Source organism: Podarcis muralis, chromosome 5 (assembly GCF_964188315.1).
Source record: "Podarcis muralis chromosome 5, rPodMur119.hap1.1, whole genome shotgun sequence".
NCBI classification, from domain to species: domain Eukaryota; kingdom Metazoa; phylum Chordata; class Lepidosauria; order Squamata; family Lacertidae; genus Podarcis; species Podarcis muralis.
The window spans coordinates 37,555,657-37,569,234 of NC_135659.1; the positions used below are offsets into that span (position 1 = coordinate 37,555,657).

At 43.6% G+C, this 13,578-nt stretch overlaps 2 protein-coding genes across 7 annotated transcripts in view; one reads left to right on the plus strand and one right to left on the minus strand.

Annotated features, from left to right (window-relative positions):
• Positions 1–2,721: 2,721 nt before the first annotated feature.
• Positions 2,722–11,763, minus strand: FPGT (fucose-1-phosphate guanylyltransferase). 3 transcript variants are annotated; one of them, XM_077928587.1, is made up of 4 exons: positions 11,562–11,763; positions 8,620–8,787; positions 6,453–6,545; positions 2,722–4,716 (listed from the first exon to the last, which is right to left on the minus strand). In XM_077928587.1, the coding sequence occupies exons 1-4, from the start codon at positions 11,761–11,763 to the stop codon at positions 3,266–3,268; spliced, it is 1,914 nt and encodes a 637-aa protein (XP_077784713.1). In that variant the 3' UTR covers positions 2,722–3,265. The 3 variants fall into 3 exon arrangements, with proteins under 3 accessions (XP_077784713.1, XP_077784714.1, XP_077784715.1); XM_077928588.1 differs by lacking the exon at positions 8,620–8,787; XM_077928589.1 differs by lacking the exons at positions 6,453–6,545; positions 8,620–8,787.
• The window catches only part of LRRIQ3 (leucine rich repeats and IQ motif containing 3), a 51,884-nt gene continuing 46,920 nt past the window's right edge, over positions 8,615–13,578 (plus strand). For 2 of the 4 annotated variants that reach the window (XR_013392885.1, XM_028733081.2), the window contains exon 1: positions 11,894–12,044. The gene's annotated coding sequence lies outside the window, so the exon portion shown is untranslated. Of the gene's footprint in view, positions 8,711–11,893; positions 12,045–13,036; positions 13,212–13,578 lie in introns of those variants that run through there. The other 2 variants (XM_028733084.2, XM_028733080.2) reach the window with 2 other exon arrangements.

Sequence of the window (13,578 nt, forward strand, 5' to 3'; positions counted from 1 at the left end):
TAAATTTTTACTTGAATTGCATGTGTTTCGTACGTCTACTATTTCTATCAGACATTTACTTGTTATGCATAGTAAACACTTATTTTCCTGATACAGTAATACAAAAAGGATGAAATAGTTTGAATTCCTTGAATCCAAATGCTGTATTTAATATTCCGTTTCTATAAAGCATGTGTCAATCTTGTAGTTAAAGCTGTTGAATGAGTATTTGCATGAAAGACGGCTGGAATGAAAAAAAGCTTTGGATGATTACAAGAAACAGAAATTTTGTAATAATGGAAAAGAGATTTGGTTTATGAGTCTCATTGTTAGATCTACCAAGGTAAAGCATATGTGTGCATCTATAACTAAATTGCTTCTCTTTTAGCCTGAAAAAGTAGCCAAAAGGAAAGTCTTACAAGCAAATGACCCCCATCCAGCTAGGAAGTATATGTACCTGATGAGGAACTGCATATGCAGACAGGTGCTGCATGTGTGATTCTAAGCCTAATCCAGTTGTATGGACTGGCTGTGCAAAACTCCAGCCAGAAAACTGGCAAATAGTGCCAACTGGCTTTTCCAGAAGGAGGCTGGATTTAGCCTTTCCCTCAACAGCTGATTGGCAGCATCCCTGATTATTCACAGGGGACTACATTCAGGCAGCTGAATGAGAGTGAAAAGGCAGAAGTACTGGCAACAGTTTCCTTAAAAATGGTTGCAGACAATTAACTAAGCCAGTGGTTCCCAAAATCTGTACACAAAGCATCCCATTCTAAACTCACCCACCTGGATATAAAATCCAGGACTTACTTCTATGTAAAGATGTTTGATTGCGACCCGAGAATACTCACCTGTAGTATTTTGAGTATGTAAATAATCTACTAGTTGGCTAAGGTCACAATGTAACAAGTCACTGCTTAGCCTTTGTGACTGCACTTTTTTCAGAATTCACTTGTAGGAAAGTTCAATAGAAGAAAGCTGCACAGACAAAGCCACACCAAATCCCACATACCATATTTTTCGCTCTATAAGACGCACCAGACCACAAGATGCACCTAGTTTTTGGAGGAGGAAAACAAGAAAAAAATATTCTGAATCTCAGAAGGCAGAACAGCAAGAGGGATCGCTGCGCAGCGATCCCTCTTGCTGTTCTGGCTTCTATGATAGCTGCGCAGCCTGCATTCGCTCCATAAGACGCACACACATTTCCCCTTACTTTTCAGGAGTGAAAAAGTGAGTCTTATAGAGCAGTGTTTCCCAACCGGTGTTCCGCGGCACACTAGTGTGCCGCGAGACGTTGCCTGGTGTGCCGCGGGAAAAATTAAAAAATTCGAAAGATATCCGGAGAGGCGGCCTTCAGGCGAGTTTTAATTTTAATTTTCCTTCTCCCACTTAATGCCCCACGCTCGCCCGAGCAGCTTGCAGTCCTCGGTAACCACGGCGACCCGAGGGAGGGGAGGGAACAGGGAAGTCGAGGGCGGCGGCGAGCCGCGATGACGTCAGTGGGCCGCGCCGCCTCGCCCTGGCACGGTGTGAGAGCCCCAGCTAGTGGCGCGAGCTTCAGAATAAGTGGGATCTGCGTGTGCGAGACCGAGACCGCGGGTAAGGAGCTCAGCCCTGGGCAGGAGGAAGCGGGGCCGCGCGTGCGGGCCACATCCCCACAGAGAGCGAGCCTCCCCCGGGCCACCACTCCGGGCAGGTCCACTCGCATGAGGGGGCGGCGATGGCGACGGCCGGCAGCTTGCCTGCAATGCCATCCCTCGAGCAGGCGAGGAGCCCAGAGGCTACCAGATGCGAGTCCTCTTTCCCACCCTGCTCGGGAGTCCAGAGCACTTGGTCGCATTCAGGATCTAGAGTGGGGAAGCGGGGCTTGTGTCTGGGCTGGACACATTGGGCTGCCTGTGCCGCTCGACCTGCGGGGAGAAATCAGGGTGGGAGTCACGACCGTGAGGCAGGGCTGCCAAGTGTGGCAGAAGAGGACACGGCCGTTGCACCTGTCCTTAGGTAGGAGCTTCTTCCGTGTCGACCTGCTGCCCTAAAGTCTTGGCTTTTTTCTTGGCTTTTTGGCGGTTGGCACAGAAGGAAGGCAAGGGGGAGGGGGAAAAATTGAAACTTACACTTTCGTGCGTCCCTCCCGGCGTGACGCTGCGCGCTGACGTCACGGGGCTGTAATGGTGGTGTGCCTCGAGATTTTTTTCATGAAACAAGTGTGCCTTTGCCCAAAAAAGGTTGGGAAACACTGTTATAGAGCAAAAAATACAGTAACTTTCCTTTGGTTATGGAGCAATTTCATTTTTTTGTTTTATTCATACATGTATCCTTCTTTCGTATCAGATAGAGGTTCAAGGCAGTTTACAAAGATGTTTTAAAATCATAACAGAACAAAAAAACTAACCAAGAACATAAAAGACAGAAATAAAAAGGTAGCATATAAACATAACAATATATTAAAAGCCAACCGTAATTGAAGCCAAATACTTTAGTGGATCAGTCTGTAATCCTGAACACTGGAAATGTGTAAATCCTACAGAACTCAGTGGAGCTTACTTCTAAGTAAACTTGCTTAGGACTGTAATGCACAGCTTGTGCCTAAAAGATAACAATGAAGCCACAGCCACATATATTTGAAAAATAGGGATGGTAGTGTTAAGAGTTCGCACACAAAATGTGGAATGGTACTGTGAACTTGCACACCAGCTGTCATTCTGATGTCTCAGTGTTTGCTCAGTGAAGATTCTCCAATCCAATCCAAATATCTTTATTGCGCTAGTCATTGGCCACGGCAAATCTGAATCAAAACTAAATGCAAGCAAAAGGGATGAAGATTATACAGACATGATCAAATGCACAATTGTTTTCTCCACTTAAAACAAACCAGCCCGAGAAAAGGTAAAGTGTTGCAAGAGGTAATATCCTTCTTTGAAAAAGTTTGATTGAAAACCACTTAAAACTTCTAATTAATAAGTTCTGTTCCCCACTTGAATTAATAAAAACCAAAAACATAATAATAATAATGGACAGCTATTTGCCTCTTTGTGTTTTTATAGATGTGAAATATTTCATTAATTTTTTCATCAAAAGAATAGTTTATCTGCATTTTTTTTGCATTATTAATGTTATGCTACAATAACACTTTTAATGCAGTTTCATTATTTCTACTTCAATGAAAGACAGACGGGAGGAAAAGTGTGTGTGCTGCTTGCTTCTGGGTTTCCGCAAGCTTGAAAGCAATCAATCCTCTTCAAATTAAAGAACGGGGGGAAATGTTAACACTTCCATACACTTTTCACAAATCAGATTCCCTTTTCAGTTTCTGCAGACTGATTTCTTCATAGAGCTGATGCCTGAACCTCAACATGTCTTCTACATCTTTATGGCGAAGCATTTCCTCAACAGACAAGAGCTTAAAACCATTCAATTTAAAAGGCAACGTGTTCTGCGCAGAGTTTAGAATCCCTAAAGACACTTTCAGTGAATCGCTTAAAGTGGAGCAAATAGGGAAAAGCCGAGCTGTCCATAACCCTCGACAGGTCTCATCACCAGAAAAGAGCTCGTCCGAATTTCTCAGGCCCCAGAGCTCCAAGCACTGTCCAAGACTGATTCCCAAAAAATTGATTAAGTGAGTATCTGCCAAATCTGTCACTTTCTTTTTCAAGTTGTCTTCTATACCAAATGCCATGCTCACATACATTACTTCTCCATCAATCCTCACGCTTAGTGTAGCTATGAAAGTGTTTGGAGGTATGTCTGCTTTTGTGTCAATATAACAGCCGCTGATGATGCTGTTTGTTCCCACTGAAACCTCTGGTCCCAGCCAAGAATATTCAACTACTGAGCCAGGTGCAACAGAACACCTTGGACCGAGTATACTGTGAATGATACATGCCGATTTCCCAGTGTCCTCCACGCTGTTTGGACAGATGCTGAAAACATTTGGCATCAACCCCATTTCTGATTTCAACTTCCTATCAGACGTGAAATGAAACAAATATTCGCAAGTTGTCCCAATGTGATAGAATTTGGAGTTATTTAAGAGTACAACATTGAGTGGCAATCCTTTTAGAAGCCCAAATATTTTCTCCCTTATTTCCACTAGGCCCGACTCTTCTTTTGTGACGTTTTCTATGTTTTTTGCATAATTTGGTGTTGCTCCAGGCCCTAATGCCTGGAGAAAGTCACCATAGGCATCTATTTCACAGCACAACACGCCCATCTGTTTATAAAAGGCCAGAAGTAGTTTTGCAGTGGTGTGATCAATGTAAAATAAACTATCTGTGTACACGCACTCAGAAATGACATTGGAGTTTCCCTGTCCTCCAGGAGAAGATGCCGGACAATGACCTCTTTCACACACTGCTCCAGACTGACGCATCCTTGCAATGCTAGGCTTATGCAGGAAACGGTGGCAAGATCTGTATTCGAGCTGGCCCTTTTCTGTCAAAAGTGATGCTGGCTCCAACACAAACACACCATGAGTCGTACCAATGGTCAAACTGGAAGGATGGGCTAATGCAGTAAACCCGGGCTGATCAAACCTTATGAATTCTGTTGCTCCAGTACTATAAAGTTCAATATCATCGGCACAAGTAATCAGGATGCCTGGATTCATGTGGAGGGGGAAATCAATGTACATAGCCAATTTTAAATCCAGCATTTGATAAACCGGGTCCCCAAAAGGCAAAGCTGTGAAGATTTTCCCCAGAGCGCTCGCATTTGGTAAACGTTGACTGTAGCCACCTTAAAAAATAAATAAAAGAGTAACTTTTACAATATGCACGCAGGTGTTCATACAGATATACAGAATTTAAAGGATTTCATAAGTTATATAACATTCTATCTAACATTTTTGTGTGACTGATGATGTAGTCCTGTGAAAACTTTTTAAGAAAAACACTGGGGCCTAATTTGAATAGTAGAGTGCTGGGTATCTGGTGGGCAGGGCTTGTGTGTTTTGCTCTGGAATCAGCCCCTCCCTTCAGTGGATGCTCCGTTATGTTCAGTTAAGAATGTCAGTTAAGAGGGACCAACAGCCTCTTCTTGCAGAATGTACTAAACTGTGTAAGGGGATATTCCCAGTTTGCCAGGAGGACTGATTTTGTTAATCATACCCACCTCCACAACAAAAACACCATCGCTTGTTAAGAACAACCATTACAGAATTCATTAAATCTGAAGCAGAAAACCATGCAATACAGGGGGAATTTATTTATTTAGATATATAATTTTATATTCCCCCAAGGGCTCAGACCAGGTTACAACATTTACAAAACATGTTTTATTAAACAGGGAAATGAAAGCTGAAATTGCTATTTAAATTATGACTGACACATTCACCTTATACTGTATGAAAGCAACTGGCTCCCCAATCTTAGAAGTGATGTATGAACTGGATCAGGCTTCCTTAACCTTGGCCCTCCAGATGTTTTTGGCCTACAACTCCCATGATCCCTAGCTAGCAGGACAAAGTGGTCAGGGATGATGGGAATTGTAGTCTCAAAACATCTGGAGGGCCGAGGTTGAGGAAGCCTGAACTAGACTTTTCTTTTCTCAAAAATGGGGAGTAGCCATTGCTTCTTTATAGCAGACTCTTATATGTGCAACCTTGTATCTATAGCAACCAGGAGGGCCTTCTTTAGCCTGCAATCTCCATCTTTGGACAGGGTCTACAAGCTGACCTAATGACTACAACATTCAGCCTAATTTTCCCCCAGACTACTTTTTGCAGAACATTTTGCCTGATGAAGAGTTCTGGAGAACTTTAAAGCTTGCCACTTTTAAAATAAGGACTTCCACAAACACTGACTTAATTCTGATTGGTTGGCTAAAACAAACTAAAACAAAAGCCACCATTTGGGTTCACACAACACAAACCATATAGTGGTGTGTTTGTGCTGTGTGCTACATCCATTGAGGTGACAAAGCTGCATGGAGGGCAGGAGGCACATTCACAATCAACCCATGGCTGAAAACAAGTTATAGTATGACATCCAAACTAACAGTATATTGAGAAAATAATTGTCAATGTGCATGTTTCTCTGTATGCTCAGATAGAAGATAATCGCATAACCAAGTGTATACTATTAAGCATACAACCCATAACATGTTAATGGACAGTCTAGCAATGTGGTTATTACTTTCTGGTGCACTGAAAACTCACCACACCCAGGATTGCACCTGATTTCTGAATCCAGTGCTATGTACCATAAGGAAGTTATATCCTGCCCTCTCCAACTTTAGGGGAGTGAGATTTTATTGGATGCTGGCATTGGCTGTTCTATATTCCTTCTCTTCTCCTGCGTAAGGTATTTGCAGCGGATGATGATTCAGATGATTTGACCTAAATAAGCCAATCCAATTTGAGTTTAATTTTGTAGTGGGGAAAAGCCCTATTCATCTTCACTGCTATCTTTTCTTCAAGGAAGAAAAACACCCTACATAATGCAAGAGAAGTGTAATTTAAAGGAACAGATTACCAGAATGAATTAATATGACGGTAAAAGAATCCCATTTATCACCATAACGTTCTTCTAAGCACTGAAGGACATGAAGCGTTGATCCACCGTTTCCTACAAAACATTTCAACACATACTTCAATTTAGAAATAACAAGAAGAGGCAATCAATATGCCTTGAGTATTCAGTTCGCTCACTTCTAGTATGAGATCACTTAACTGGGCTCACATAATAGGATGGAGAGAAATATCTTTCTTTTGAAATTTATGTCAGTTCAAATCCCCTTAAAGCTCACTGGGTGATGTTGGACCAGTTCACCATCTCTCTGTCTAACTTACCTCACAGAGTTACAGTAAAGACAAAATAAGAATTCCCATGAACTGTCCTGAGCAATTTGAAGAAAGGGTGGGATACAATAAATGTGATAAAATGAATATGTTTACATATAAAGAAGCAAACAACAGGTTTCTGCTTCAAGACTGCTTTCGCTAATACACAATTAGTCTACAGTGGTGCCCCGCAAGACGAATGCCTTGCAAGACGGAAAACCCGCTAGACGAAAGGGTTTTCCGTTTTTGAGTTGCTTCGCAAGATGAATTTCCCTATGGGCTTGCTTTGCAAGACGAAAACGTCTTGCTAGTCTTGCGATTTCCCCCCCGCTTCCCCCCCTTTTTCTAAGCCGCTAAGCCGCTAATAGCCTTTTAGCAGCTAAGCCGCTAAGCCTTTAATAGCCGCTAATCCGCTAATAGCGCTAATCCGCTAATAGGGTTGCTTCGCAAGACGAAAAAACCGCTAGACGAAGAGAATCGCGGAACGGATTCTTTTCGTCTTGCGAGGCACCACTGTATTTTTATTTCTACTTCACTGACATAAATGCAACACATTTATGTTGATTTGTTTTTTACTTCATAGTGATTTGGGTAATGAAAATTTTATATTGAAAATTTACCTCAAAGTTGTCAAGCATAGGACAAACTGGATAGAATATTTAACTTCACAGATCGGTTTCAGAATCAGTCTGAAGGTACACCTGATGCAGTAATATTTATCCAAGACTAAAATGATCATTAACATACCTCTCAAACAGACATGGCTTTTATATTATGACTGAAATCTGGACTCCCAGCAAGCCTGGGCTCTTTACCCTTCTAGAGTTAGCCATAGTGAAACCTTGGCTGGCTGCAAAGTGACTCAGTGGACTGTGACCTCTCTCTGTTAACTCTAAAATTAGACTTGGTTGAACAGTATAAAGCATATATAAGACACTTTGGCTAATACAGGAGAAAAGCCTGCTGTCAATAGAATATTTAGTCCAGCACCTTGTTCTCGCGGTAGCCAAAGAAATGCGTATGAGAAGCCTGCAAGCAGGACTTTACCACAAGAGCACTGTCTCCTCCTTAAGTTCCTAGCAACAGGTATTGAGAACCATACTGCCTCTGACCCAGAGTAAGATAGATGTGGGTTCTTATTTCCTAAGGTGGAATTAAATGCAACACTGATTGCTAGCTGGGTTGCTAGCTGGGTTGCTAGCTAAGTACTCCAACCCTTTGTCCAGTTTCTACCTGTAGAAATAGCCTTGGCGTCTTAAGACACCATAATATACAGATGATAATACCTAAACTAGGATAGACCTTAATGAATCTATTCAACTGTCATGTCGTCCAAAAGAACATCCGTCTCATTAATACAGATGGGAGTTGCACACTTGAATCAAAAGAAGCTTAATAATAGTATTTGAACATATTTTTGGAGGTTTAATTAATATAATTCAGCTTCTAATGGCATTCTGGAAATCTTTCAGTGAAAGAGATACAGCTGTCATAATATGCACCCGAAGGAGAACCTTTTTATCTGTCTGAAAATTAATCAAATTATGCTGAATATTTAAACCACAAACTGGCTCGGTTTCTGCTCACCAGATGACTGGAAAGTTAGCCTTCCAAACTTGAGGCACGAGCCTGCCAAAGTTAAGCAAAATATACTGTTGAGCCACGCTGGGCTCTTATGGCAGTGAGGGCAAGGTACAAGATCAAATTATTGTTATTAAACTTAAGCAAGGTTATGTCCTATGAGTTTTAATGGAAGAAAATGATAGTGCTTATTTTAGCTAGGGTTATGCTTTTAACTTTGCTACAAAGAACTTATCTGTCATATTGTCACATTCCCAGGAAATGCGATCAGAACCCACCAATTTTTGGTCCAGGAGGATCCACAAAAACATGGTATTGAACACCAAGAGGGAGTTCCTTTCTTTTCAGCTTTTGGGATAATTGTTGCTGGTAAGCTATTTCTTGTTTCTTGTCAACTGCTGTTATTACAACAATATCCCAAAATGTTCCAGTCTCCACTGTTTTACCTGTTTAAAAATAAGAACATTTTATTACAGGAGATACAATTGCCAAGAGCGCTGAAGCGCTTTAAAACAATCCTCTCCCTAATAGACTCTGAGGCTTGGCTCCCATTCCTTACCTTTCTAGCTAAACCAGGGATGGAGAATCTCACACCTGCCGGGGTGCGCACACAAATGTGTCCCCCCCCCCCCGGCTTCTTTACCTGGCTCTTGAGACTCACTCCAGGTCCTAATAAAGCTATTGGGCAGCAGTTACCTAAGGGTTTCTTCTTGCGCAACGGGCTTTCCCGCCTCTTCTCCTAACACCACCCACAGAAATTGGCTCAGAGGAATTGGAATAGCCCCAGAACAAGTGGGAGTGGGGGGCATTATCTGACTGTGGATTTTGAAGGTTTACGAACCAACATGGCTTCATCTGTAATCTGGATAGCTCAGTTGGTTAGAGTGTGGTGCTGAGACTGCAGGTTCAGTCCCCATATGGGATGGCTACATATTCCTGCATTGCAGGGGGGCTGGACTAGATGATCCTCAGGGTCCCTTCCAACTCTGCAATTCTATGATCTATGCTTTTTGGTACTGCAAGTCAGTGACTCTGCATACAGAATCAGGTGATATTACAATGCCCAGGACAAGAGCGGCTCTTTTGTTACAATGCTCTGTGAAAGTACAGTATGTGGTTTAGTTGGAGTAGTTATTACTTTGTGCATTAAATTGGGTGTGGCAGGGAGGAAAAATATTTTATTTTTATTTTTAAATGTCTGCACAGATCTGATAACTACAGTTGCTGAAGTTCATTCTGAGTGAGTGATTAAAATCAACCATTCACTAAATTAGTTTTGGAAAACAATAACATATCAGGGATTTGTGAAGAGAAATTTGAAGAAGGGGAATGGGGGCAGTTGCCTACCTAACAGCATCTATTGATATAAGAGAAAAGGAGGAAACCTAAACACCAGGCTCAATTTTATGTTTGCTTAACAACCTAAAAGGCCCCCTTCCACTACTATTCCCAAAGGCAAGGAAACCTAGAGTCACTTAAAATTCTGACACATCCTTTGTCTTCCCTGGTCTTTCCAAGAATTAGAAAGAGCCCTGGTGACTCAAAGGACTAGGTATAGCTCCTTGCCTGAGGGAAAGAGCTAGTTTGTCCTCTCCTAGCTATTTTTGTTTTGTTTTGTTTTTTTGTTTTAAAAACAACTTGGTATTTATCAGGGGACAAGCAAGGAGAATTTGTGGTTTGAGTGTTGACTCCTCCCTTGTGCTGTAAATGCCAGAAGATTAAAAACAAAGAATAAGCACATGCGGCAGCTAAGATACAGGACTGCTTCTCTCTGGCAAGGAACTATTTCTATTCCTTTGATGACCAACCTGTCGAAAACAGCACCCCATCAAATCTGGTACTTCCCTTCAGATTACTGCTATTTAGTAATCCCTATCTGAGCTTTCTAGCTAGTTCAATTATTGCACCTATACCACACACTTTCTTTCGGAAGCTCAAAACAATTTTCATGGGTTCCCTAGTCTCTCTCCAACCACTGGCCATACGTTGACGTGCTTGCTTTACCAATATTAAAGCATCACATTCCTGCATAGTCTCTGCAGATTGATACACTTACTCAACACAATGTTATAGGAAAATACTGTCAGAAAAACCATTTTCACTTATGAGGCATCAAAATAGAGAGAGCTATGGTGTGTGGCTCAGATAAAACAGTTTGTAGAATTATTGTCAAAATATGTCCCCATTAAGACATGGATGAGAACATACTCCAATGTCATCCCTGCCTCACACTGCTAAATCGAAAGAAAATCCTGGAGACCTCAATTATCAAGTCACTGTACCTCTCACTAATCGGCTGTGCTCTGTCTCACTGGGAAAGGAATAAGGCATTACCTCTGCCATTCCACATTCCTCTGTAGCATGGCACGCAACTAGAGTGACACAACTAGGCAGCAATCCTATGCACATTTACCCAGGAGTAAGCTCATGGAATGAGCTAGGACTTCTGTATAAACATGCATTCCATTGTGCCGCTAAAAACTGCATGCACAAAATACATATTTTGGTAAGAGGATTTTGTGTGCAAGGTATTTTTTTATTTTTATTTTTTAAAGAACTGAAGCCTTGTTTTGGAGAATGAAACAACTGCAGTCTCAATCAGGTGAGTGTCAGGCGGAAGAGATGGGTAACAAGCTGTCTGCCTTTAAAGCGAGATGGCAGATATCAAAACCATCCACGTTCTCACTTTTATAGTTTCTCCCTGTAACGGGATCACCTAACTTCCGGTCTCAATGGGTCTCTTTTTGCCAGGCTGGCAGGGTCTGCAATGGGAGAGACTGAGCAGGTTCTACGGGTGTGTCAGCTTTGACGCAAGAGCTGCAGGACATTATATTCCTGCGCAAGTTTCAGTCTGGCCTGGGTGGAAAAAGCAACAACACACATCCCCTCTGAGTCCCGGACCCTTTCCTCAGAATGGGGACCTGGGTGCGGAGCGCATTTTCTGCCAAGGTGGGCAATGAAAAGGCAGGGGGTTCCAGCCGAGCATGCTCCATCATCGCATTTGGACCTGCCCAGCAGCACCGTTACACATGCAGACCAGAGAGCGGCCCAGCCCTGGCCCTCCCGGCTGGGCCAGTCCTTCCTTTGCACGCTGGGGATACCGCGGGAGGGGAGGCCTTCGCAGTAACTCGCGGGAAGGCTGCTCGCCAGGGGAGCTCGCCAAGGTCTGCGCCCTGAGCGCCTCCGGGGCGCAGTGAGTCCCCCAACCCAGCCCTTCCACCTCTCAGCTGCGCGAACTTCTCCAGCCTCTCCCGAGTGGCTGCTTGCAGCAAAACTTCCGCCTCTCCTGCAGCCTGCATCGCGGCAGCGCCTTCCTCTCCGTCTCGCTGCTTCCGGGCTTGGGCAGCAGACCCGCCTCCTGCTCGACTGGGCTGGCCTCGCCAAAGCAGCCCGTTGCTCCGGCGACCAGGAGGCGCGCACATCCCCGCCAAGGCTGGCCAGCGGGATGCGCGCGGTGCCCTTGCCCCGCGCTGCCAGCTGGAGGAGGCAGGCAGGCAGGGGAGAGGACGGGAAGGAGCCAGGCGGGAAGGGGAGAGGCAGGAAGTGGGATCGGTGGGTGCGCCTTTCATTCTGCCTGCAAGAGGGCAGAGGCAGGCGAGAGGGAAAAGCCAGCCGAGCCGCCCCACCAGAACTTGGGAGCTGCGCAGAGCCCCTTCTCTCTTTGCTGACACGCACTATGTCTCTCTTACACACCGACACTCAGGTATTCATGGGTTTCTTTTCTTGAGTAATGGGCTGTGTTTTTGAAGTTGCGAACAAACTAACAAGGCGACTCTTTCCTCCTCCTCCTCTCTCTCTCTCTCTGTTTCCTGCCTCGCTTTATATCCTGGAAAGACACACACACACACACACACACACACACACACACGGTTGCCTCGAATGCTAGTCCTACTCAGAGTAGACTCATTGAAATGAATTAGAAATCCAAACATTAATTAATTAAATGCTTTGATATGTGCTGGAAGACAACCAGAGTCAACCTGCGAAAACCCAGCCAGATGGGTGGGGTATAAATAATACTTATTTATTATTAAGTATTACACTTAAGCTGGAATAACTAGCTGCACCAATATAAGATGGGGGACACTTGGTTCACCAGCAGTTTATGTTAACAGGATCTAGGAGTCTTAGTAGACCACAATATGAGTCAACAATGTGATGCTGCAGCAAAAGAAGCTAATGCTATTCTAGGCTGCATCAACAGAAGTCTAGTCTCTAGATCAAGTACCACTCTACATTATTATTATTATTATTATTATTATTATTATTATTATTGGCGGTTTCACCCAATCGGTCATTATTTTACTACCAGCTTTGGTTGGACCTTGTGGTTCTATGTTTTTAGTTTAAATAAACCCCAAACACTCCTCAAATAAATACCACAATCTGTCCCCCCCTGACCTACGGAACACAACTTCTCTCTCTTTCCGGGCTGTGCAGTATAGAGGGTCGGTCGTGGAAGAAGCTGCCACCTCATCCACCCTTGCCCACCTGCTTTTTCTCCCTCTGGAACAGGGATTGGCATGCACATAGTCCTAATATTAATGCATGCGACAGGTAAGAAGAACAAATCCACGAAGGAATCGGGGATATCTTTTGCAGGCAAAGAGCATGCCCTGCCAGTGAGATAACAGCCCTTCCCAGTGATCTCAAGAGAAGAGAGGGTGGCCTGGAATGCTGGGAGAAGGTGACAGTTGGGTGCTGAAGGGAGAAGCAGGCAGGTGGGAAGAAGAAGCCAAGCGAGAGGCTTGGTCTGAGGAACAGGGCAGGACAGCACATCTGGAACCCCATACGGGCTTGGTACAGGTGTAATACAGCGCGATGGTTTGATGCAAGTTGGTGTCATAGTCTGCCGTTACATCCAAGCTAGGTGTGGAAATCGCATTTCAGATTCATTACCGTTCTGGTCTGTAGCCGAGTGCAACCCATAGTCTGCTAGTTCTGATGTAACAACGAACTATGGTTTGCATGGAAGTTGAAGTAGCTAATTGGCCAGATGGAGAAAAGAGATTCTGGAATGCTTTCAGTGGGGGATTCTCCCGGCACATATTTTGATGTCATTTTGGTGCCAGGCAAATACTTCTTTATTTTACTTTATCACGCCTCTTAATTTGATTTGATCTGTTGGCTGGTGTATTTTATGTTTAGGGTATGTTTTTAGTTTGTAATGTTGTGTTTTCAAATTTTGTAAGCTGGCATGGGAATGGAATAAAAAAAGTGTAAGGTGCGGATTTGTG

Coding starts and splice junctions, on each gene's coding strand:
- FPGT (XM_077928587.1), bottom strand. CDS start 11,763: ATGTGCGCGCCTCCTGGTCGCCGGAGCAACGGGCTGCTTTGGCGAGGC. Junction 6,546..8,619: donor TCCTCCTGGACCAAAAATTG/GTGGGTTCTGAT, acceptor AATGTTTTGTAG/GAAACGGTGGATCAACGCTT. Junction 4,717..6,452: donor CGTCATATTAATTCATTCTG/GTAATCTGTTCC, acceptor TTATTTTTTAAG/GTGGCTACAGTCAACGTTTA.